Source organism: Procambarus clarkii, chromosome 67 (genome assembly GCF_040958095.1).
Source record: "Procambarus clarkii isolate CNS0578487 chromosome 67, FALCON_Pclarkii_2.0, whole genome shotgun sequence".
NCBI classification, from domain to species: domain Eukaryota; kingdom Metazoa; phylum Arthropoda; class Malacostraca; order Decapoda; family Cambaridae; genus Procambarus; species Procambarus clarkii.
The window spans coordinates 18,417,685-18,440,855 of NC_091216.1; the positions used below are offsets into that span (position 1 = coordinate 18,417,685).

The window sequence follows — 23,171 nt, forward strand, 5'->3', positions numbered from 1 at the left end:
AGCCGTCTCCGTCTTTTCTGGAGAAGAACGAGACTGCTGCTTTCCGGAGAGGTCCTGGGTTGTTGATGCTTGGTTGGTCAGGCTGGGGGTGCATCATGTGTTGTATCCGGCTACAACCCTCTGCCGTTATTTGCGCACCATGGCTTCTGTGTCTGGGGATGCGCTTTGGGTTGATCCAGTTTCCCTTCTTCCCTGTTCGTGGGTACGGGTCTCGGGCCGTCCACAGGGTTATTAAGTCTAGCCAGCCTGTGGTCTATTCCCGTGCCCATGATGATCATAAGTTTGCTGCTCTTGCTGCCATCTTTGGTAACATGTCCTGGATTGACATTCGAGTGCAGGATTTTTGGCGGTCGAACAAGATCCACGCTACCTCTTTATTGTTCCTGGCCTAGTCGGGCCTGTGTCGCTTCGGGTCAGCAGTTGCAGTCAGTTGTCTCGACTTCGAGTTAAGATGTGAGCACCAACTGCCTCCCAGGTAAGTTCCCTTTCTTTCCTTTTGTCTTTGGTGAAGTAGCTCTGGGGAACTGAAGGGCTCCCCCAGAAAACCAGCGTTGAATGTAAAAACGCCATTTTCTGGGTTAGTTTCTGGAGGCTTCCTGGCAACCCTCCCTCCCTTCAATCTGCAGTTTTTGCATCTTTTGACATCCTGCCTCAAAACTAGGGTGTGGATCACCCCAGTTTTGGGGGTGGAGTCCCTCTTTTGCTTTATCTGTTGTTAGGTAGCTCCGTAGAGCCGAAGGGGCTCTCCACAGAAAACTAGCGTTGAATGTAATGAAACTCCATTTTCTGGGTGAGACCCAGAGGCTTCCTGGCATCTCTACTTCCCTCCGGTCGGCAGTTAATCGTGTTTTTTTATGTTCTGCCTCTTAATTAATAACTGGGGTTGGGTTGCCGGCACAGGAGGTCTGGGACCCACCCTCCAAGGGAGGAGTTGAGCAGACTGCCGCACGGCGACTGTGGTGATGTTATGCTTGTTTTCCGATTGTGAAGTTCTGCTTGCTCATTTGACTTTGGGTCAAAAATTAAAATGTTTAACTGGTAAAAGCTGGTTTAGCAGGTTAACACTCTCGCACCCTGGGCATGAGCTCCATTTGTATGCACAAACTATTCCTGGCGGTGCGATGAGCCGTGCTGGCGAGCGTGTGGCGACACCGAAATGTGTATGCTCGTTTCAGTTTTCTCACTTTAATTCTCGTACTACGTCGTTCGTTTTGGTATCATTGTGTTCGCAATAGAATTCCCTACAGGTGTATATGTATATAATGTCCAAAATGCCTGGCGTGACTCCCCACACCAAAGCCTAAGTCAGCAAAAGTTACACGTAAGTGCACAAAATCAGTAAAATGTGTATTCTCGTTTCAGTTTTCTCACCTTAATTCTCATGCTACGTCATTTTTTTTGGTATCATTGTGTTCGAAATTAAATTCCCTGCAGGTGTATATGCATATATTGTCCAAAAACCCGTTGTGACTCCCTCATAGCAAAGCCTAAAATTACCCGTGAACGAGCACCAATTGGCATACCCGCAACCTAATGTGTTTGTGTTCAGTTTGATAACATTAATTTTCATGTTACGTCGCTGGTTTTGGTATCAAATTGTTCGCAATATAAAGGCTCGTATCTTAAAACTAGAGCCATAATAATGAGCAATAAATGGAATTTAAACAATATTTAAAAATTATTGGTCGCACATCATTACAAAAATATTTATATCTTTCCAGTGTTCTGACTCAATTTTCGTGTTTACATCTTTCATTTGGTATCAAATTGTTCGCAATCTAAAGGCACACATTATAAAACTACTCCCATAATAATAGCGCAATAAATAGAATTTTAACAATATTTAAAAATTTGGACTAAAAACGTATTTATAATCTTTCCATTGTTGTGACTTAAATTTTCGTGTTATGTCTTTCATTTGGGTATCAAATTGTGCGCACTCTAAAGGCGCACATTTCAAAACCACTTGCAGATTGATCGGATAAAGTTTAAATTTTTAACAATATTTTAAAATATGGCCGCCACTCACTTCACCGACTCGGACTTAACAGAAAAACGGTTGACGCCAGGCGAATTAGAAGAGTGCGAAAGTGTTAAAAAGTTTGCAATTTTAACCAGCTGCAGTTTTTGTGATTCCTACCTCTCTGGGTGCCTGACCTGGTAGATGGCAAACATAGACTGCTTCCAACTACATAGGGGTGTCTATTGACCATTGCTCCTCGAGCCTGTCTGAGGGGGCCAGGTTCTGTCTCGTGGTCCTTGGTAGGCTGGAACTCCATTGATTGACTGTTGCCACTGTCTAATATATACACATCAGCCTGGTATAACTCCTGGGAGGCTCCAGGTCTCTCCCAGAAAATGGAGTTTCATTACATTCAACACTAATTTTTTACCCATTTAGGTTGTAAAAGTACCGAGTTCCGATGTGGGGATGGATCATGCATCCTGGAATCCAACAGATGTGATGGAACTTATGACTGTTCTGATGGTTCTGATGAACGAACTAATTGTGGTAATTTTTTTTAGATTTTTGTTGAAAGAATATATGGATTTTCAAAGATTGCTTTGTTTATAAAGGATTTAAAGGTGTATCTGTTTTTCTTCTTATTTATATATGTGACTTTACTATCCAAATGTATTCTTTGGTAGTACATTACTACCTACTATATTGCATTATTTCATCTATTGTTCACAGTGTATATGCAGTACTTGCAATGAGGTCACAATTCATCTAAAATGTTGACTTCAGTCACCATGAAAGACTCATAGGATAGAAGAAAAATTTATATCCTCAAGTGTTAAGTCCTCACTTGTTAATATACAACATATAGCCATCTTATTCCTTATATTTTTACCTTGTGAATAGTACCTTCACTTATGAGTGTTAAGCATAGTCCCAACTGTCTTGAAAATAATACAAATAGGTGCTACTGTATTACCAACAGAAGAGTTAAACTTCTTTGCTCTTTCCATCCCACTAGACATGATTATTACTCTCACAACCTTATTATTATTATTAATATAATTATTCATTAAGGATATCACCTCTGGTGCATTTGTAAAGACCCATAGCCTAGAAAACATGCCATTTAACTCTAAATTCATATGAGTATTCATTTCTCCTACCATGCCTTGTTTCATTATTTAAATTGTACACTTTATTATACAAGGTTACACAGTTACTTATCTGATTAGTTACAAAAGGTGGACATTGAGAGGAAATAGAGAAGTTTGTTTCCTAGAGGCTGTAGATTTCTTCGAACTCCTCCGATGTCCCGGCAGGAAACGAGGATTCAGCGGGCATTTCCCCTCTGGATCGCTATACTGAGGTTCTGGAAGAGAAAACTTGTCTCTCTAGGGTCTCTTGTAGTTTCAATGAGCCTGGAACCAAGATCCTTAAGAAACTTCCTTACACTCTCTTTCCATGGAGCAAGGGTCTCGGATCATATTGGAATGAAGTTCTACTGGTGATCTGTTTCCCTGTACTTGGTTGACTTGTCTCTTTCTCTGTGTTTCACCGTGGCTTCTGCTTAGCCAACAGAAAGATTGATGTATGTGGCTGCCAAAGTGGATACACAAGTATAGTCTCGTAGTCACAAGTATGCCAATTGTCTGCCATTTTTCCAAGGCTCATTGTGATTCCATCTCGTCGGCAAGCAAAGCTAACAAAGTTACGGTTCAATAGATTGCGGAGCGCTCTCTCTGCTGGACACTGGGCAGAGGCAAGGTTACTAATGATGTTATTGACTTAGTAGTGTCATGAGTGCCAACCGCCTGATTTTCCATAGTGTAGGCCATGCAGGCCTGTTTGCTCTTCTTGTTCCCTTGCCTTTTGTCCCTCTGCTTTCAGTCCAATCTGGCTGTTTTAACCTGGGGTTCTGTCTGGGTAATGTGTTCTGCATTTCTTTGATGCATTTCCGCCAGCAGATGTGGTGATTAGGCCCCACACCACCCCTACACCACCCCTACACCACCCCCACACCACCCCCACACCACCCCCACACCACCCTCAGGTTCGTTTTCTGGGTTTCTGGTGGGCTATTAGTTTTCGTTCCTGAGGTTTCTTCCTCTGGAGTTTCCCTTGGGGGGTTCATGAGGCTCTTGGTGGTTATCTCCTGTGCGCCCCAGTCTGACCTCTTCTGGGGTTCCAGGGTCTTCGTGGCCTGCAGACTGCGCTTCATCCGCTTCTGCTTGTCGAGGTGGGCCTTTGGTGCAGCTTTTGTGCTGGTGCCTCCTCCAGGGTTGATTTCGGTTGTCGGCTATTTGCTTTTGTTTTCTTATTATTTCATTCATTTTCTTTCCAAATTTTTTTTCTCGGAGGGGCACACAGGTCTGTTTGTGGGTTGCCCTGTTGGCGGGTGTTGGGATTGTGTCTGGCTCTGTTTGTCCACACTTGGTCCTGCGATACGTGGGTGGTTCAGGTCGTGTCCTCTGGCCTGTGGTGGCGTTGGACGATGGCTTCTCCTCATGGGGGGTTCGGAGCTGGGGGGCAGGGTTCTTTCCCTTTGTTCTGTTGGGTCGTCTTTTTCCAGTCCAGCACCGGGACAGTGCGATTTCTTTGGTTCTTCTGGTTTTGTATGGTCTGTTCTGCTGGCTTCTTCTTGATGCTTCTGTTCCGCTTTCAGCTTTTGGCACCTTGCATTTCCGCAATTTGCCCGGCTCGTTGTGACCCATCTGCCATCTGCCCATCGGGCTTGTCCTCCTTGAGTGACTCGTCTGCTGGATTCTCTGGGTTTAGCTCTCTGTGTGGTTCATGTCCGAAGGGGTGTCCAACATCCTGGTGGACTGCCTGTCTCGGTTTATTCCCCTGTCCATGTAATGGCGGTCAACGCCAACTCGTTTCAGTTGGCTCTGCCGGACATATAGTCTCCAGATGTAGACCTCTTCACGTCAGTGTGATCCCTGCATCTTCTTGTGTATGTAGTGCCAATGCTCGACTGCGAGGTTGTCGCGGAGGACGCCTTTCAGCAGAACTGGTTGAGGTGGGGTTACCTATACCTTTCCCCTGATCCAGCTGTTACTTCAGGTCCTGGCCTGTTTGGAGACTTTCCTGGGAAGAGTAGTCCTGTTGGCCCCTTGGTGACCGGCCACTCATGGTTTTCAGGCGTGGCTTGCTCGGTATCTGAACCCGCGACGTTTTCCGCGGCTTCGCCTCTTCCAGCAGATCCGATCTTCTCCTTCGATCTTCATTGACTTCTGCCTGGTCCTTCTGATTGGGTTTATCACCATTTACATGGTAATCAATTGGCTTTGTTGATGGTGTCCACCTGAGAGCTTCTTCTTGGCAACAGTATGCAGTTTCCTGGCACTCTTTCCACCATCTTCTCTCCTTTTGTAGGTTGCCCTCTCTTTTGGATCGGAATGTTTTGTTTTTTTCTTTCTGGTTTTTTCCAGGACTGTCTGATGCCGAATACTGTCGCCTCGTATCTAGCAGCACTGGTGGAGCCACTTCTGCTTGCGTTCGGGGTGGCTGTTACCTGTACTTCAGCTCCATTCTGCAAATTTTCTTGTTTCACCTCTGACCTGCTCATGCACCGCTTGCTGTCCTGGTCTTTGGACCGGGTACTCTCTTTTCTCCTTGGTTTGTGGTGGCCCCTTCAGTTCAGGATTGTTTTTCTAAGGCTCTTTTTCTGGGGGAGCCCCGTCAGCTCCCTGGAGCTTGCTAGGCTTATATGCTAATGTCAGACTTTGACATCAGTCATGTGTATCGAGTGCTGTGGGCCTACCGGGGACCACGAGCCAGAACCTGGCCCCCCCCTCAATGAGGCATGGGGAGCAATGGTCTATAGAAACCCCCTGTGTGGTTGGAAGCATTCTATGTCTGTCATTGACCGGGTCTGGCACCCAGAAAGGTAAGCATTCCAAAACAAACCCTATTCTGGTGCTACCAAATGCTGAACAAGTGGATAGACCTTCCCTAAAAGAAAAGTGCAAACGACCATTCTCGACGAGCAAACTAAACAAACAAACAAACCCTCCCCGTGTGTTACACGGGGAGGGTTTCTCTACTTATCTTCCACTCTTCTTCCTCTCTACCCGTATTCTTACTTTTTATTCTCTACAAGGGACTCCAAAACTTTTACTAAAGCCGACTCCACGCCACGTGGTCCTAAGACGATTGACCGACTTAGGATTCTACAACCAGTATGACGTGACCTAGGCTTTGAGCAAAACCCTAGAGTCGCCTCCGCTGCCACCACCAGACCAGTAACACAGAGCAATGATCGAGGTCTGGATCGATCATGCTAATAAATCAACCTTGGGGCTTGATCCCCACTATAACCGATGACCTTGAGAGTTCTGAAGTGTGGAATTAATTACACGGTAAAGATGACTTCCGATATGGTGTTAGAATCGGCGCCCAATCCAACTCTGCCTCGTGTGGACCACGTGACCAGGACAAGTTCACATACTGTACATATAACAAATACATGGAAATAATAAAAATGCAAAATATTAACTAATTAATTTATTAAAAGACAACTAAAACAAGATCTAAATATGTTCACTCCCTGTCACTTTAACACTCCCTACTTGACCTGAACGGCAATGAGTTGACTATCCCTATAAATAACAATAGCAACTATACCTCTATGTTTCTACCAGCTAAAGATGTTGGGCTGGTCTTGGGGGAGAGGTGAGATGGGTTGACCTCCCCCAGTTGATCTGGAGTCCACACTGATCTCTCCTCGTCTGGTCTACCCCAGACTAGAGCATTGTATCCTTCTGCATAGTCTAAGTTTTACCAAGTTACTAGCAAGGTTTAAGTTATAACAATTAACCTCTGTTGTACTTAATTGATCCAGACTGGTTGAATTATTTTACTGAAGTTAAATTACACAAGCCTCTAACAGCAGAGCTGTTCCCGATCACAAAAATGGTTATTTGAACTTTGAGAAAATAGTGGACATCGTCAACTCTGATGACCTATGACCGCCAGGTCACTCCGCCTTACAACTTAGATCTGATTCGTGATGTCACTGATGGTGACTCAACTCAATAATTAGAATACGCTTGATATTGTACCCAGTAATATTATACAATACAATTTTAATACAAAATGAATAAAGGCTAATTTCTCTTAACTTACTGAATACTATAGGATGATTCATTATACGCAGCTATGAACAAGGCGTCGATTATTTTCACCGCGAATTCCCCTGGGGTCAGGTCCCGGGTCACCACGAGGCCCAGCTTCCCATTCTCTTTTGTCGATAAACCACTCTGGATAATTCTTACAACCAGCCTAGTTTGTTACAGCTGGTTTTTTCCTGTTGACATTGGCTTCAGGTGGTCGGGTCGGGGAGCTTGACATTGGCTTCAGGTGGTCGGGTCGGGGAGCTTTATGCTCCTCTTTTCCGGCGCAGAGGTTTCTGCACTTTCTGTCCTGGCAGTAGTTTTATTTGTTTGTAGCCATCTCCTCCTTTTCTGCCTAAGAATGAGTCGGCAGCATTCTTAAGGGGTCCTTGGGTTGTTGATGCTTGGTTGGTCAGGCCGGGGGGTGCATCTTGTGTTGTGTCCAGTTGCTGCTCTTCACCATTTTCTGCACACCAAGGCCTCTGTGGCCAACGATGCGCTTTGGGTTGACCCGGTTTCCCTCGTTTCCTATTCCAGGGCTCGCGTCTCCCAGGTCATCCAGCCAGCCTATGGTCTATACTCATGCCCATGACGTTCCTAAGTTTGCTGCTTTGGCTGCTGTCTTGGGTAATATGTCTTGGGCTGACATTTGGGCACAGGGATTTTGGAGGTCGAACAGGGTCCTGACCACACATTAATTGGTGAACTTTCCTGGCCCTAGTAGGGTGTGTGTCACAGATTGCAGGCAGTTATTTTGAGTTCAAGTTTAAATGCGAGTGACGGCCGCCTCTCGGGTTAGTCCCTTTCGTAACTTTTTTTTGGTTAGGTAGCTCCGGGGAGCAGTAGGGGTTCTCCACAGAAAACCACAGTTGAATAGTTGAATGTAATGAAATGCCATTTCTTGACGAGCCCCGAAGGCTCCCCGGCACCCTCCCTCCTTCTATCCGGTCGACAGGTTTTTCGCATTGTTTATGATGCTCAGCCTCAGAACTGATTGCTGAAGGGGCCTGTGCAAGGGGATCCAGGGCCTCTCCTCTCCCTCAATGGGAGGTGAGGGGACTGTGCGGACGATCATCATGATGGCGTTGGTGATGTTTGCTGGTTTGCTTGTTTTAGTTCGGGAGTTCTGCCTCCCTGTTCGGTTCTTAGATAGCAAATTTTACCATGTGAGGTTTCTTTTGTTACGCCTACTTTTCTGGATACCAAATGCTGGTCGATGGCAGACACTGAATGATTCCAATCACATTGGGGGTTTCCATAGGCTATTGCTATTCGTGCCTCTCTGAGGGGGCCAGGTTCTTGCTCGTGGTCCCCCAGTAGGCAAGAATGCCAATCGACTGATGCATGGTCTAATACATTCATATCAGCCCAGTAAGATCCTTGAAGCATCTGGGGCTCGCCCAGAAAATGGCGTTTCATTACAATCAACGTTGTTGTTTTTTCTCTCTCCAATAGTGCTGCTGTATGTTCCCTCATTGCACCATAAGGTGACTAAATAACTACTCATATCCTGTTTTTTTTGTTTTTTTGTTGTGTCTGATTTAAAGGCACACGCTTGTCTGGCAAATGTTAAGTGCCTGCCAGGATATTTCTTCTCTCAAATATATGCTAAGATTGGCTATTGAAATGGGGTTCTTTGTCTGTCTTATTCTAATTTTTTATAACAGCTACAGTCCTGCATGAGAAGTTCACTTTGATTCAGGTTAAGCTTTCCTCTTCATCTTCCCAAAGGTAGGGGCTCTGATTTCTTGGGCTTTTGGAGGAGGTTGGGGCTTTGTGGTTTCCTGTTTGATTTACACGTGATGTTTTCCTGCCGTTTGCATCTGTTGCCGGAAGATAGCATCAACCTGCTGATGGGAGAGCTCATTATCACAGCTCTTGGGGTTCTCATTCTTATTGTGGTAGGCTCCAGTAGAGGTAATGTCTAAAGACTTTACATGAAACATGGGCCAAGTATTTCTTGGCTTCAAAGGTGATGTCTTAGGGTTTTTCATGTATATGGTCACCCACACACAGTTTCATAATTTTCTAGTTAATCTATTATGTACCTGACAGTAAACATACACGTTATTTTTGTCCCAATTCTATTTCATATACATAATTATTTTCCCATTACAGATATTTCAGGATGTAGACAAGATGAATTCCAGTGTAACAATGGTGACTGTATTCCATTTAGTCAGCGTTGCAATTTGAATCCAGATTGTGGGGATCGTTCTGATGAACAGAATTGTAGTGAGTATTAATATATATTTTAAATTTCCCTTAACCCTTGGACAGCGGCTATGGAAGAATAATCATACCCACCAATGTGCCAAAGCAAAAAAAAAAAAAAATAATAAAAAAAAATTATTTTTATAATAAAATATTAATTTGTATGTAAAATGTAAGATAAACATAAAAATAAGAGAATATTTACATTTTTACTCTGTGGAAGAGCTCTGAAAGGCTGAGCAGTGGCTGTGTGGTGTGGCGTCTGTCAACACATGCTGATATGGTGCCCATATCTTAAGAAGTACATCAAGAAACTGGAAAAGTTGCAAAGGAATGCAACTAAATGGCTCCTGGAACTGAAGGACAAGCATTATGAGGAGAGGTTAGAGGCATTTAATGAATATGCCAAAACCAAAAGATAGAAGAAAAGGAGGCAATATGATCAAATGGTACAAAATAGTAACAGGAATCGATAAAATTGTTAGGGAAACTTCCCGAGACCTAGAACTTCAAGAACAAGAGGTCATAGATTTAAACTAATTAAATAAAGCTGCTGAAGAAATATAAGAAAATAAACTCTTACAAACAGAGTGGAAGACGGTTGGAAGAAGTTAGGTGAGAAGGTGGTGAAGCCTAAACAGTCAGTAGTTTCAAAGCATTATATGACAGAGTGCTGGGAAGAGAGGACACCACTAGCATAGCTCTCATCCTTTTAACTACACTTAGGTAATTACATTATTCTTTATATGGTCTTTAGGTGACAGTTTTCTATCTAGAGCCAACCCTAGAACTTTCTCTTATCGGTATTCTTTAAAGTGTTTTCACGTAATTTATATGTAGCGTGTTTCTCCTATTCCACATTCCATAATATGGCATTAGTTCACAATAAATTCCATTTGTCACGTGGCATAATGTAATTTGCCATACACCTACTTTATCCAGGTTTTCTTCAAGGGCATGACAGTCATCCAAGTTTCTTAATCTTCCCTAGTATCTTAGCATCCTCAGCCAACCATGTTCATATAATTCTGTATTCTTTCTGGTAGATAGACAGTGAACATTACCGATGTAAGACGTGAAGCCTGTGGTACTCCACTTGTGACATTTCTCCAGTCTGTTACATTGCCCTGATTACCACCCTCATTTTTCTGCCAGTTAGAAAATTTGTCATCCATGTTAGAAGTCTCTCTGTCACTCTTCTAGTATCTTAAAGTTTCCAGAACAACTTGTTATGTAGGTTTCTGATGAAAGCCTTTTTTTTTTGTTCCAGATTGTAATTGCCTAAATGTAATTACTTGAGTTTAATTACAGAATGATAGCTATGCTTCTGGTGTCCCGTCTTCCCAGTACTCTGTCGTATAACGCTTTGAAACTACTGTCAGTTTTGGCCTTCCCCACCTTCTCACTGAACTTGTTCCAATCATCTTCCACTTTGTTTACAAAAGAAAACTTTCTAATATTTTTTGGCACCTTTGTTTCCTTAACTTGAATCTGTGTCCTCTTGAAGTTGTCGATTTCATGAATTCCTTGTTGTCAATTTGGTCAATTTGGTCATTTCCTGTTATTATTTTGTAATTGGTGATCATATCACCTCTCTTTCTTCTGTCATCTAGCTTTGACATATTAATGCCTCTAGTCTCTCTTCATATCTTTGTTTTTCAGGTCTGGAAGCCATTTTGTAGCATGCCTTTGCACCTTTTCCAGTTTATTGATGTGCTTCTTGAGATATACGCACCATACAAGTGTCTGTGTGTGCATATGTAAAATATACACATGCAAATTTTTTTAATTGCAAGAGTGCAAAATATGAATTGATCATATTTTGTGTATTGCATCTTAAATTCATTTTTTATGTAAATTGTATATTATATTTGTCAAATGTGTGGCCTATCACCATGGGCTTCAGTTCGATCAATTTAATAACACGACAAGAGGGAAGAGAGGGAATTATCAGGGGAAAGGAATGGTGCCTAACCACTTGGACAGTCGGGGATTAAATGCCGACCTGCATGAAGCGAGACCGTTGCTCTATCGTCCAGTCCAAGTGGTTGGACTAACAGATATTCAGTCAGATTTAATGCTGTGTTTACAATATATGTTGATAGATTGCATCTGATCCCATAAGATCGAATTATGATAAACAGTACAGGTTAATTTAATCAAGCTTTTGCGTGAAAATGTGGCACCAGTTTTCTTTGGATTTCAGAAATGCTCTGAATATAAAAATGCTTCATTTAATGATTTTGAGTTTACCTTATTCTGTGATAACAAAAACTCATCTTATTGATACAATGACATTCTATTTTTTCAGCTTCATCTTTACCATTTGAAAATTAATGTAACTACAACAATATGTTTAAATAAACAATGATTCACAGGCTGCGGAAGTGTTCAGTGGCAGTGTGATACGGGAGAGTGTATATTCCGCACACAAATATGTAATAGTGTGCGGAGTGTCCTGATGGTTCTGATGAGAGAGGTTGTCCAGGTGTGTCAATCGTGTGATGTAAATAACTTTCCTCCTTATAATTCTCTCCTAAATGCTTGCTTTGTATACATAATATTTAAAATCCAACTCTTACATATAATTGTAGTATTGCAGACTTAATTGCTTTTGTAAATCCATTGCCCTCCTATACCTCACTACTTACTGGATCCCAGATTCCTCCAAGCCTTGCTACGATGGTCAGTTCCGATGCAGTACTGGTGAATGTATTGATCACTCTCGTCTTTGTAATGGTTACGATGACTGTGAAGAAGGTCAAGATGAGAAATTTTGTACCAACGTCAACCTCCCTTCCACCCCTGTATATGTCCCGCAACCTCAGGTTCGATTCATTTACATCACTGCACTTGGTTGCTGTTAAAATCTCGCTCTTTTTTTTTTTTTTTTTTTTTTTTTCTCTTGTAACACAGGTGTACAATTTGAGAATGCTGTCATCTTGCTGCATATGCTTCGTTGATATTAATAATTCCTTGTGTCTGTGATTCAGTCTTCTATATATAGCATTCATGGAAGGGGGCAAGTGTTACACAGCAATATTTATTTGAATAATATGAACTTTGTAAAAATTGCAGATAGAGGAGTTTTCTGAATAGTAAAATACAAGTGTTTATTGCAGAATAGAACGACATGCGGTGCTGATTAACAGTTTATTGCAGCGTGTGTTAAAATGGTAAATTGTTGATTTTATAAATATGCAGAATACATTAACCACTGTACTGCACTGCTTGTGATACTATAGAAAAAGGGGAGCGAGAGAGAGAGAGAGAACGAGAGCGAGAGAGAGAGAACGAGAGCGAGAGAGAGAGAGAACGAGAGCGAGAGAGAGAGAGAACGAGAGCGAGAGAGAGAGAGAACGAGAGCGAGAGAGAGAGAGAACGAGAGCGAGAGAGAGAGAAAACGAGAGCGAGAGAGAGAGAGAAAACGAGAGCGAGAGAGAGAGAGAAAAACGAGCGAGAGAGAGAGAAAACGAGAGCGAGAGAGAGAAAACGAGAGCGAGAGAGAGAGAAAACGAGAGCGAGAGAGAGAAAACGAGAGCGAGAGAGAGAAAACGAGAGCGAGAGAGAGAGAAAACGAGAGCGAGAGAGAGAAAACGAGAGCGAGAGAGAGAAAACGAGAGCGAGAGAGAGAAAACGAGAGCGAGAGAGAGAAAACGAGAGCGAGAGAGAGAAAACGAGAGCGAGAGAGAGAAAGAGAAAGAGAGAGAGAAAGAAAGAGAAAACGAGAGAAAGAGAGAGAAAACGAGAGAGAGAATGAGAGAATGAGAGAGAGAGAGAAAAGGAGAACGAAAAACAGGAGAGAAGAAAAGAGAATGAAGGAAGAGGCAGGAAAGGAGAATGGGGGTGGGAAAGAAAGAGAACAGGAGGGAAGAGAGAACAGTAATCCTGTAACTACACATAGGTAATTACAGACACAGACAGACAGACAGACAGACTCAGACATAGACAGACAGACACAGACTGACTCAGGCATAGACAGACAGACAAACACACAATGTCACTTGTGTGTTGGGTTCTTTCTGTATCTTCCCCCACCTGGGTCCTCCAAACTCAAGTACTCCACCAGGTTTTATCGAATCATAAGTGCCTACCAGAGATCAGCACCAAAATCTGACCCTCTCAATAGATGGAAGAGGAGTCTGGGGGTACTAGACCACCATAGTAACCTATGGAAAAAAACCTGCCAGAAAGGTAAAATGTAATAAAACAAGGCTTGGACAACATTTGCAACCCTGATTTGAATTAGGTACATACTTGTTGTCCAGGTCTGTCTGCTAGTTATCTCCACTGTCTCACTACCGGGGGTCCATGGCAACTAGTCTAATCATTCATACATCACTCGAGCAAGAACGTTGAACATCACAGGAGGAAGGGAAAGGCAGGAATGGGAGGATTCAGAGGGGACAACCAGAAAGAGGTATTTAATAATGTTCTGTTGCCATCTGAGTGTGAGGCAGTGTAACAAACTAGTGGTTGCACCTGGCTAACAAGTGTGTGCATAGTTGTTAAGTTTGTTTTGTTAGTCTGTGCATGTTTCATTGGCTCTACCTTCCTCCAGTATTATCCCCATAGCCTGGTGTTCCATAGTATTCCCAGACACTCCTGTTTTTTATGGAGAGGAGCAGATTCTGCTTCTCATTTGGTCGTGGTATGCCCTCGTAACAAAAAGTGTGTGGTGGGGGTGCATTAGGCATTGAGCGACCAGGCTAGGTAGCTCAAGAAGCCACTGAGTGGACCTACCAGAAAGAGTTGTTTAATTACATTCAATGTTGAATTTTGGACCAGAGTTTTCAAAATTGTCAATGATTCTTTGTCATTTAGGAGGGTTATTCCTTGGTTGAGGTTCTTTATGACATTCATGCTTCCCTGCCTCATTGAAGGGACAAGATTTTGGGTCCTTGCTGAATCAAAAGGCCAAAGTGTGATCACAGATTGCTGATATGACTGTGTCAGCCATGTTGTATTAGTGCCTATGCTTTGGGGAGCAACTGAGGGGGGGTCTACCCACATTTCCTTCAAAAAATGCAAAAGTTATTATATATGATATAAAAAAAATTATAGTGTATATATAAATTTAAGTATCAAGTTTCTATAATTATTACTATAATATATATAATATGTCGTACCTAGTAGCCAGAAACGCACTTCTCAGCCTATTATGCAAGGCTCGATTTGCCTAATAAGCCAAGTTTTCATGAATTAATTGTTTTTCGACTACCTAACCTAACCTAACCTAACTTTTTCGGCTACCTAACCTAACCTTAAAGATAGGTTAGGTTAGGTAGGGTTGGTTAGGTTCGGTCACATAGCTACAATTAATTTTAACTCCAATAAAAATTTTTTTACCTCATACATAATGAAATGGGTAGCTTTATCATTTCATAAAAAAAAATTGGAGAAAATATATTAATTCAGAAAACTCAGCTTATTAGGCAAATCGGGCTTGCATAGTAGGCTGAGAAGTGCGTTCTGGCTACTAGGTACGACATATATTATATATATATATATATATATATATATATATATATTATATTATATATATATATATATATAATATATATATATATATATATATATATATATATATATATATATATATATATATATATACATACATACAGTATTATATATATATAAATACATACAACAGTATATATATATATATAATATACATACATACAGTATATATATATATAATATAATCTCAACAAATATTGATACAAATATCCCATGCTTCAGTACAAATTCTTAACTTGCCCTTTTAACATATTTCTGAGAATATATAATCAAACAAGCACACACAAACATTCTAAGAATTATAATTTTTCCAGCCATACTTTATTAGATTTTTCATTTTCCGATCCCCAGCTGGATGTACTCCAAATGAGTTCCTCTGTTTATCTGGAGAATGTGTCTCATTGGGAGTTAAATGTGATGGACGAAGTGATTGCTTCGATGGCTCTGATGAAGAAGAAGAAGAGTGTGGTGTGTGTTCTTGCATGTCATTCAGCTTTTTCAAGTTGATAGATTATTTTAATTACCTAACACTCTTCATTTTCTGTTAGGAGCCCCTACGGCTCCCTGGAGCTTATTGGGCTAATGTATGTTATATTAGACCGGGATATTAGCTATCGAGTTCAGATCTACCAGGGACCTGCGCCAGAACCTGGCCCCTTCAGAGAGGTTTCAGGGAGCAATGGTCCTGGGAAAGTCCCCTTGTGGTTGGGGGGTTTTCCTTATCTGCCATCGACCAGGGTTAGGCACCAAGAAAGGTAAGCATAACAAAACAAACCCCACATGGTAAGAAACTAAAACAAAAAAACGAACAGAGAGGTAGAAACTCCCTACAATCCCGAGGAAACAAGCAAACAAGCAAACATCACACTTTATTGCGGCGCCGATTGTCCGTGCAGCCCTCCCCGTGTTAGGCTCTCCGTGCAGTTCATGTCCCGGGGGTTGTCCAGTGTCCTGGCGCATGGCCTGTCTCAAATTTTTTCCCTGTCCATGGAATGAATGACGCCAACTCCTTCAGTTGGCTCTTCCAGACTCATGGACTCGCGGAGATGGACCTCTTCATGTTGGTGTAGTCCCGGCATCTTCCAGTGCATGTGGCGCCCTTCCCCGACTGCGAGGTCATCGCGGTCGCGTCACTTTTTGGCTGGACTGGTTGAGGTGGGGTTACCTATATGTCTTCATCTTGGTCCAGCTGTTGCTTCGGGTTCTGGCTCATTTGAAGACTTGCCAGAGTTGAGTATTTCTGTTGGCCCCTTGGTGGCCGGCTCAGTCTTGGTTTCAGGCGTTTCAAGCACCGAGCTGCTTGCTCAGTGTTCAAACCCGAGATGTTTCCCGTAGCTCTGCCGCAGTACAGACCGGTACAGTATACAGCTGGTTCGGTCTTTTCCTCTGCTCTTCACGACTGGTCTTCTTTTACGAGAGTATATCACCATATGTAAGGTGATCAGGTGGTTTTGTTGTTGGTGTCCTACCTACAAACTTTGTCACAGCAACAGTATGAAGTTTCCTAGCATTCTTTTCACCTTTTTCTCTCTTGGTCGGTTGTCTTCTATTTCTGATCGGGTTGTCTTGTCCATTTGTTCTTGGCTTTTTCAGGACCGTAGCCGGGGGATGCGCTTTGGGTTAATGAGGTCTCCCTTGTTCCTTGTTTCAGGGCTTGGGTCTCCCAAGACGTCCGCAAGGTTATTCGGTCTAGCCAGTCTGCGGTCTATCCTTGTGCCCATGACGTTCGTAAGTTTGCTGCTTCGGCTGCTGTCTTTGGCAACATGTCTTGGGCTGACATTTGGGCATGAGGATTTTGGAGGTCGAACAGGGGCCTGGCTGCTGGTTACCTTGTCAACATTCCTGGCGCTAGTTGAGGGTCTCTCTCTTTACGATGCAGGCTGCAGTCAGTTGTCTCGACTTAGAGTTGAGGAGCAAGTGGTGGCCACCTCCAGAGTAAGTCCCTCTTGTTCTTGTCTTTGGTTAGATAGCTCTGAGAAGCTGAAGGGGCTCTCCACAGAAAATTAGCATTGAATGTAATGAAACTCCATTTTCTGGGTGAGTCCCAGAGGCTTCCCAGCATCCCTTCCTCCCTCCGGTTGGTGTTTATTTGCGTCTTTTGACATTCAGCCTCTGAACTGAGCGTGGATAACTGGTGCGAAGGGTCTGGGACTCCCCATTTACCCTCCCTGGGAAGAGCTGCACAGACAGCGGCGCTGTAGTGATGTCATGCTTGTTTTCTGTTTTCAGATTGGGGAGTTCTGCTTGCTAGTTCAGCATTCGGTTGCAATGTTTAACCAGCTGTAGTTTGTTTTGGGGCACCTACCTTTCTGGGTGCCTAAACCCGTAGATAGCAGACATGGAATGCTTCGAACCACATGGGGTTTCTATACACTATTGCTCCTCATGCCTCTCTGAAGTGGGGTCAGGTTCTGGCTCATGGTCCTCCGTAGGCTCAAACTCCATTGAATTGAATGATGCCACCGTCTAATACATACATATCAGCCCGGTAAGTTTTGGGGAGCCTCCGGGACTCGCCCAGCATTTCATTACATATAACACTGGTTATTTTTTGCCATTAATTTTTTTAATAGTAAAATTTTAATATCATAAGGGTGGGTTTGCTATTAAATTGTGACTATACTAACAAAGATTGTATAGCTGAGTATTAGATATACTTATAATTTACAATGACTTTCAGGTGAACCAAGTGGTCAAAATTGTACAGATTTTGAGTTCAGATGCACTGATGGTTCTTGTTTGACCGAGAATGTACGCTGTAATGGGATACCAGACTGCAGTGATGGATCTGATGAACTTCTTTGTGGTAACCGTGTGTACTAATACATTTTTTTATGGGAAAAAACAATTTTGGGAGTTTAGTACAAATTCATTCGACGTTTCCTTGGGTTCCTTGATATTAAGTTATTGTGTCCTGAAATGTACTTAAAATTTTGCCTTCATATTATTCAAAATCATATTTGCATTTAATATTAAACAAGTCCACTACAGGCTCACAATAGCCCATGCTACTTGGAACTTATTGTTCCGAGTAGTTGAATCTAAAACAACAACTTAATATAATCTTCTTTCATGCATTGCTAATTATATTTTACAATAAATAGGCACTGCATTTTTTTTAATCTTAATTTTACTGAAGTACTGTCAGTGTTTCCTCCTGTGGGCCCTGAGAAGGTTCACTCTATACTGAGATACTGTGCAGCTCCTAGTTAGCTTTCAGTTAATTCTGTAATAATGTATCTTAAATACATATTAATTTTATATTTATGTGATAGTGGATTAATTTTTATTTGTTATACAGCATTAATTATTTATAACAGTTTTTTACATTAATGAAAATATAATTAATTTGTTACCCTCACCCATTCAACAGCAGATCGATGTCAGTCATACGAATTTCAATGTTTGGATGGCCAGTGCATATCATTGTATGCTCGGTGCGATAATACCATAGATTGTCATGATCGTTCTGATGAGGAGGAGTGCCCTGGAGCCTCCACTACAACACCTGTTACAATTGGTGTTCCTAGTATGTTGTTTCCTCATTGTTCTAGGACATTCATTAATACCACTCTCATCTATCTTTCAGTTGCTGTGAATGAGAATTCTTAACTGCACTAATATTATTGCATGTGCATTCAGATCTGATTACTAAAAATACTAAAGTGTTTATACTATTTGATTAATATAGCTGTCTTAAACTGACCATATACAGTAGTTTGTTATAACATCCTTTTAATTATTTTTTGTTTTCAGAAAAGCAGTAGTACTCTGTATTGATAAATAATACAATAGTATATGGCACCCTTTCTCTTAGTAAATAATTTTATTTCAGATATTTACATTGAAAGCATGATGATTTTCTACATCTTTCTTTAATATTTCCATAGAGTAAATTTACTAATTATCTTCATTTTTTAATTGTGATGGTTGCAGCATTGGCCTAGCATGCAATTGGTAATAGTTTTGAATATTGTAGTCTTTTATATCAATATAACAAGCAATATTTCTGCAGTATGTTGGCTGATGGATGGAATTTTTCAGAGAAGAATCTAGCTGTGGCTTGATATGGCTAAACAAAGTTAACCCACAAAACATTCTTGCTGTAGAATGTGGAATAAGGAATAATAAACCACACACAACCTATAAATTTTTCCCTTCAAAATGCATAAATCTTTGGCCTTTTTTCTTGCCTATAAGTTATGTGGAAAGACATTAAAGAACTCCTGATAAATAAAAAGATCTAAGGGTAATTCTGAATAGTAGACTGTAGGCCAATAGGAACTGGCTGGAGCTCCCAATTTGATGCCCTTTGGAGTCTTAATGACATTGTTACATACATTTCAGTGTTAGTGATGTCCCATATCGACCTAAAAGTATTATCGGTTTAATTTAAAGACAAACACTCACTACCAGAATTATGTATTTTGCTGTTAGCTTCAAGATTGATACTGTATTGGTGAATGACTGTGGGTGCACATGGTTCCCCATCAGCGAGTTACCTCACTCACCTCCTGGTGCAACCAGGGGTCACACCTCTTTGCCTGACACACATTTAGCTCTCATCCTGTAACTACACTTAGGTAATTATCTGCAGATAAATGGTGTTGACTTTCCTTGGCATGCTTTGTTTTGTGTTGGGCTATTCCTGGTTTTTGTTCTATTTGCTACTTTACATTTTGTGTTTTGTGCCATATGCCCTGCACTTAAATTTTTTCGGTGGTTGAGTGTCACGGTTCCTTTCCCTGGTATTTGACTTGGATCTTCCTTGCCTTATTAGGGTTATCTTCTTTGTGAGGTTTTTGTAACTTCATCTTCAAGTTGACTCCTCTCAAGTCCTTTCATGTCTGGGAAGGGTATTTTTTTGCTCGCCATTGTGAGTCCTGTTCGTGGTTATTGATTGTAGTTGTGTATGGTCTTTGATCCTGACCCTGTGAAGGATCAGGGCTTTGGCTTTGACTCGGTCAGTCTCAATGGGTGTCCTTGGGTGATGTAGGTGTTTGCTTTTGTTCATAACTGCATACACCTTCACTTTCCAAGTAGTTAAGATTGGGATTAGTGTTCAATCAAGAGACTTATCCTGGAAAGGAGAGAAAAAGCTTTTTAAGGTCAGTGCTCAAATTGTGCATTTGAGCAGATTGTTTTGGCTTCCACACCCTCCTCCATACCTGACACTGCTGTGGCCAGTTTTCAGAGGTGCATTTCATTGGTTTTGGACATTTATGGTCTTCCCTTCAGCTTTTGCCACTCATGTTAGATTGAGGAGTATTGTACTTTGACCCACGGAGTCTTCAGTTTTAATTTAGTAATCTTCCTGTGTTTGTAGGATCAGGCGTCCTGGTTTCAATTTCTCGGTCCCCATTCTGATATGATTGGAGAAGAGCTGCCATTCTCTCTCACTGTTTTATTAGAAGGTTATCGAGTATCTTGTTTTGAGTACTTTTGCCACATATTCTCTAGCCTCCTCTATGCTTCGTTCCAGGCAGTCAAGCTGTCTGTTCATTGTACATCAATTAGTTCACATTCCAGTTTCCTTTGTTAGTATGGGTTCCTAAACAGTTTTGGGCCGAAGGTCTGTAGGTGCTGAGGATGAGTGGGGGCTGGGAAGGGCACTTTTGGAAGCTTGACAGAGACAGAGAAGCATTTATCCCTCTATTGTTCTCTTTATTTTTGGGGGGAATGTGCCTGTGGGTTTATTCACTCAGGGCTTAAGGGTTTTCCATGCTGATGCTCTATCTCTAACAACACTCAGAGGGACCAGGTTAGGATATTGGCTCTGTCCTGAGCTTGTAGGATCTGTTGCTCTGATTGGACTGGTTCTCTTCACCTTCCTTGATTTGAACGATTTTGATTTTGATTTTGATTTGAGCATGATACCTTTTCTGCATTTACCTTTTCTGGGTCCTTGTTAAATGCCTGCATTTGCCCATTTCAATGGTTTCCGTTGTCTTGTATTTTCCGGGTTGTGACTCGGACAAACTTGCTTTGGTTTGTGCTGCTGGACCGGGATTATGTGCTGCTTGCCTTGCTCCTGCTGCTTGTAGTGCTTGACATCTGGCAGTTTTACATTCTCTCCAGGAGTTCACTTTTTTAAGTACCCTTTATTTCACTACCTTGTCCTCTACTCAACTACCCCAGAAAATGAAGGTTTTACAGGTTTTAATAGCAGCATGTGTGACTTTTTGGCTGTTAAACTATGTGTTTCACGTCTCCTTAGGATTGGCATTTGCTACTTTGCCTATCATCTTATGCTGTGTACAGTCTCAGTCTTCCATTTAGCTTTGGCTAAGCCTCTTTGTTGCTACTATTATTGTTGCCTTATTGTCTGGCTTTCTTTGCTATGTTCAAGCCTTCTGTACTTTTAGTCCACTTGTGTTTCTCTAGAATCGGGTTTTATTTTTGTACTCTTGCTTGTTTATCCTCTCGCTGGTTTCAGCATTAGCTGTTCAGTTTCCAGCTTCTGTTTAGTTTTAATCTGTCATCCAAAAATGATAGTTACTTTGGCTGTAAGTACAAATTAGACTATTTCACCCAAAAATAGTCCCTGTTTTGTGGAACTGAAAAAGGAGACAAAACCAAACAAAAACTTTCTTAGGCCTAGTTTTTTCCTAGTACAGTCTAGTACATATATGCAGTCGGGTTCATTCTCGACTGAAAATCGGGAATTTCAGGTTCATATCCCAGGAGGAACAAAAATGGTTGGGCACATATCCTATCATAGAATGCCCTTGTTCACCTAGCAGTAAATAGGTACCCAGGGGTTAGTTTTATTGTGGGGTTGCATCCTGGGGGAGGATCGGTAGTTTGACCTTAGGGATATGTTGATATAAGCCTAACATGTATATATATGGCCTATATATACAGGACAGGCCTGTTGGGCCTGTCGCCCAACACAATTAAATATTATTAAATTAGATGGCATATAGTTAGGTTTGGTTTATGGTTACTCTATGCCACTTTTTGTTTATGCCCCTTAGTATTCCAGTACTACAAAATATTTTTTTTTTTTTGTCTGTAGTTTTTATCTTGTACATTCTATAGTTTTTGATGCATTGGTTGTTGGTTTGGTGTTGTATCCGGCCATCATGTGGGAATCCTGCGTGCCCTGCATCTTTGATGTGTGTGTAGTACTTTTGGTTTGGTGGTTCAGGTTTCTTGGTTGCAGGTCTTTCCTTTCATGAATGCCTGCTTGTTTCTGAAGAAGGTTTTTTTGTCTTTACAGGTACACTACTTTTCTGACTCTCTATACTGTGTTGCTTGCATATATATTAAAGCATATCCCATTTAAATGAGCTAATCAACCACCTTTTATCATTTCTATGTACACTAATTTCACTTGTAGAGTTTCCTTCTGTTTCCACTATCATAATTTTACTTTAAACTTTTCAGAGACTTATATCAAGCACACCACTCAAGGCAATCTATATGAATATATTAATTAATATTTTAAGTATTAATTCTTATTAAATAATATTCTTTGAAAATTCTAGATACTGTATATTTATGAAAAAGTATTTTAAATGCTTAATCATTATATACAATTTATTTATTAAATGTTGTTAATTCTTAGTTTCTTTTTCTATCTCAGGGGAATTCATTTGTTCAGATGGAAGATATATTGATGATTCTAAGCGCTGTGATAGCAGAACAGACTGTAGTGACGGCAGTGATGAGGCTGAATGTGGTAAGTTTTGTGGAAGACTCCATCTTCAAAACCATGTTATTGTCACTTGTCACATTATCTGCACTGTAATTTGCCTTTTCTCAGTGCATTATTTGGTGGAAGGTTGGGGGGATTACCTCACCACCTATTGGGGTCTGAGCTCCCAGTTCTATAGCTGATGTAGTGCATACTGAGTCACCTCTTTTCTGTGCTGGCTCTGGTGTTCTGACTCTTCAGCTAATTAGTGTGGTGTTTTTACTTGATGGCATTTCCTGTACACTGTGGTAATATGATTCAAGTTTTGAGTGTGCTTGAAGCTACTGTACATGTGTGCAGGATTAGCATACCTGTGCTTCCTAGCGCTGCCCTTGCATTGCCAGAGTTATCTTCTCAAGAGTGTTCGGGAGTTGCACCCTTAGAATTCCTCTGCTTATGATGGCCCTCATCCAGGGTGAGTCAGATGTCATGGGGCTTAACTATCTTAACATTGGTTGGGTGTGGCTGTCACTGGCATTGATGTTTCAAGCACTTCTCTCAGTGCTTCGAGGTCTGCTTTCAGAGTTGTGTGAGCCTGGCTGTGTCAGCTTACTTTAAGGTCCAGCACAATAATCCCAGTGCCTGGGGTGTCCTGCTTGATTTACCTTTCAGACCCTGAAAATCCCCTTTGAGTTTGGGGATCCTATGGGTATTCCTCCCC

The 23,171-nt window shown here is 41.5% G+C and overlaps 1 protein-coding gene across 3 annotated transcripts in view; it reads left to right on the forward strand.

The window, feature by feature from the left end:
* The window catches only part of LOC138355490 (very low-density lipoprotein receptor-like), a 45,955-nt gene that overhangs the window by 5,559 nt on the left and 17,225 nt on the right, over window positions 1–23,171 (forward strand). The window contains exons 2-7 of one of the 3 annotated variants that reach the window (XM_069310665.1): window positions 2,402–2,512; window positions 9,196–9,312; window positions 15,163–15,279; window positions 17,492–17,623; window positions 18,185–18,340; window positions 22,400–22,495. In XM_069310665.1, coding sequence (XP_069166766.1) covers window positions 2,402–2,512; window positions 9,196–9,312; window positions 15,163–15,279; window positions 17,492–17,623; window positions 18,185–18,340; window positions 22,400–22,495 — 729 coding nt within the window. The remainder of the gene's footprint in view (window positions 1–2,401; window positions 2,513–9,195; window positions 9,313–15,162; window positions 15,280–17,491; window positions 17,624–18,184; window positions 18,341–22,399; window positions 22,496–23,171) is intronic. The other 2 variants (XM_069310666.1, XM_069310667.1) reach the window with 2 other exon arrangements.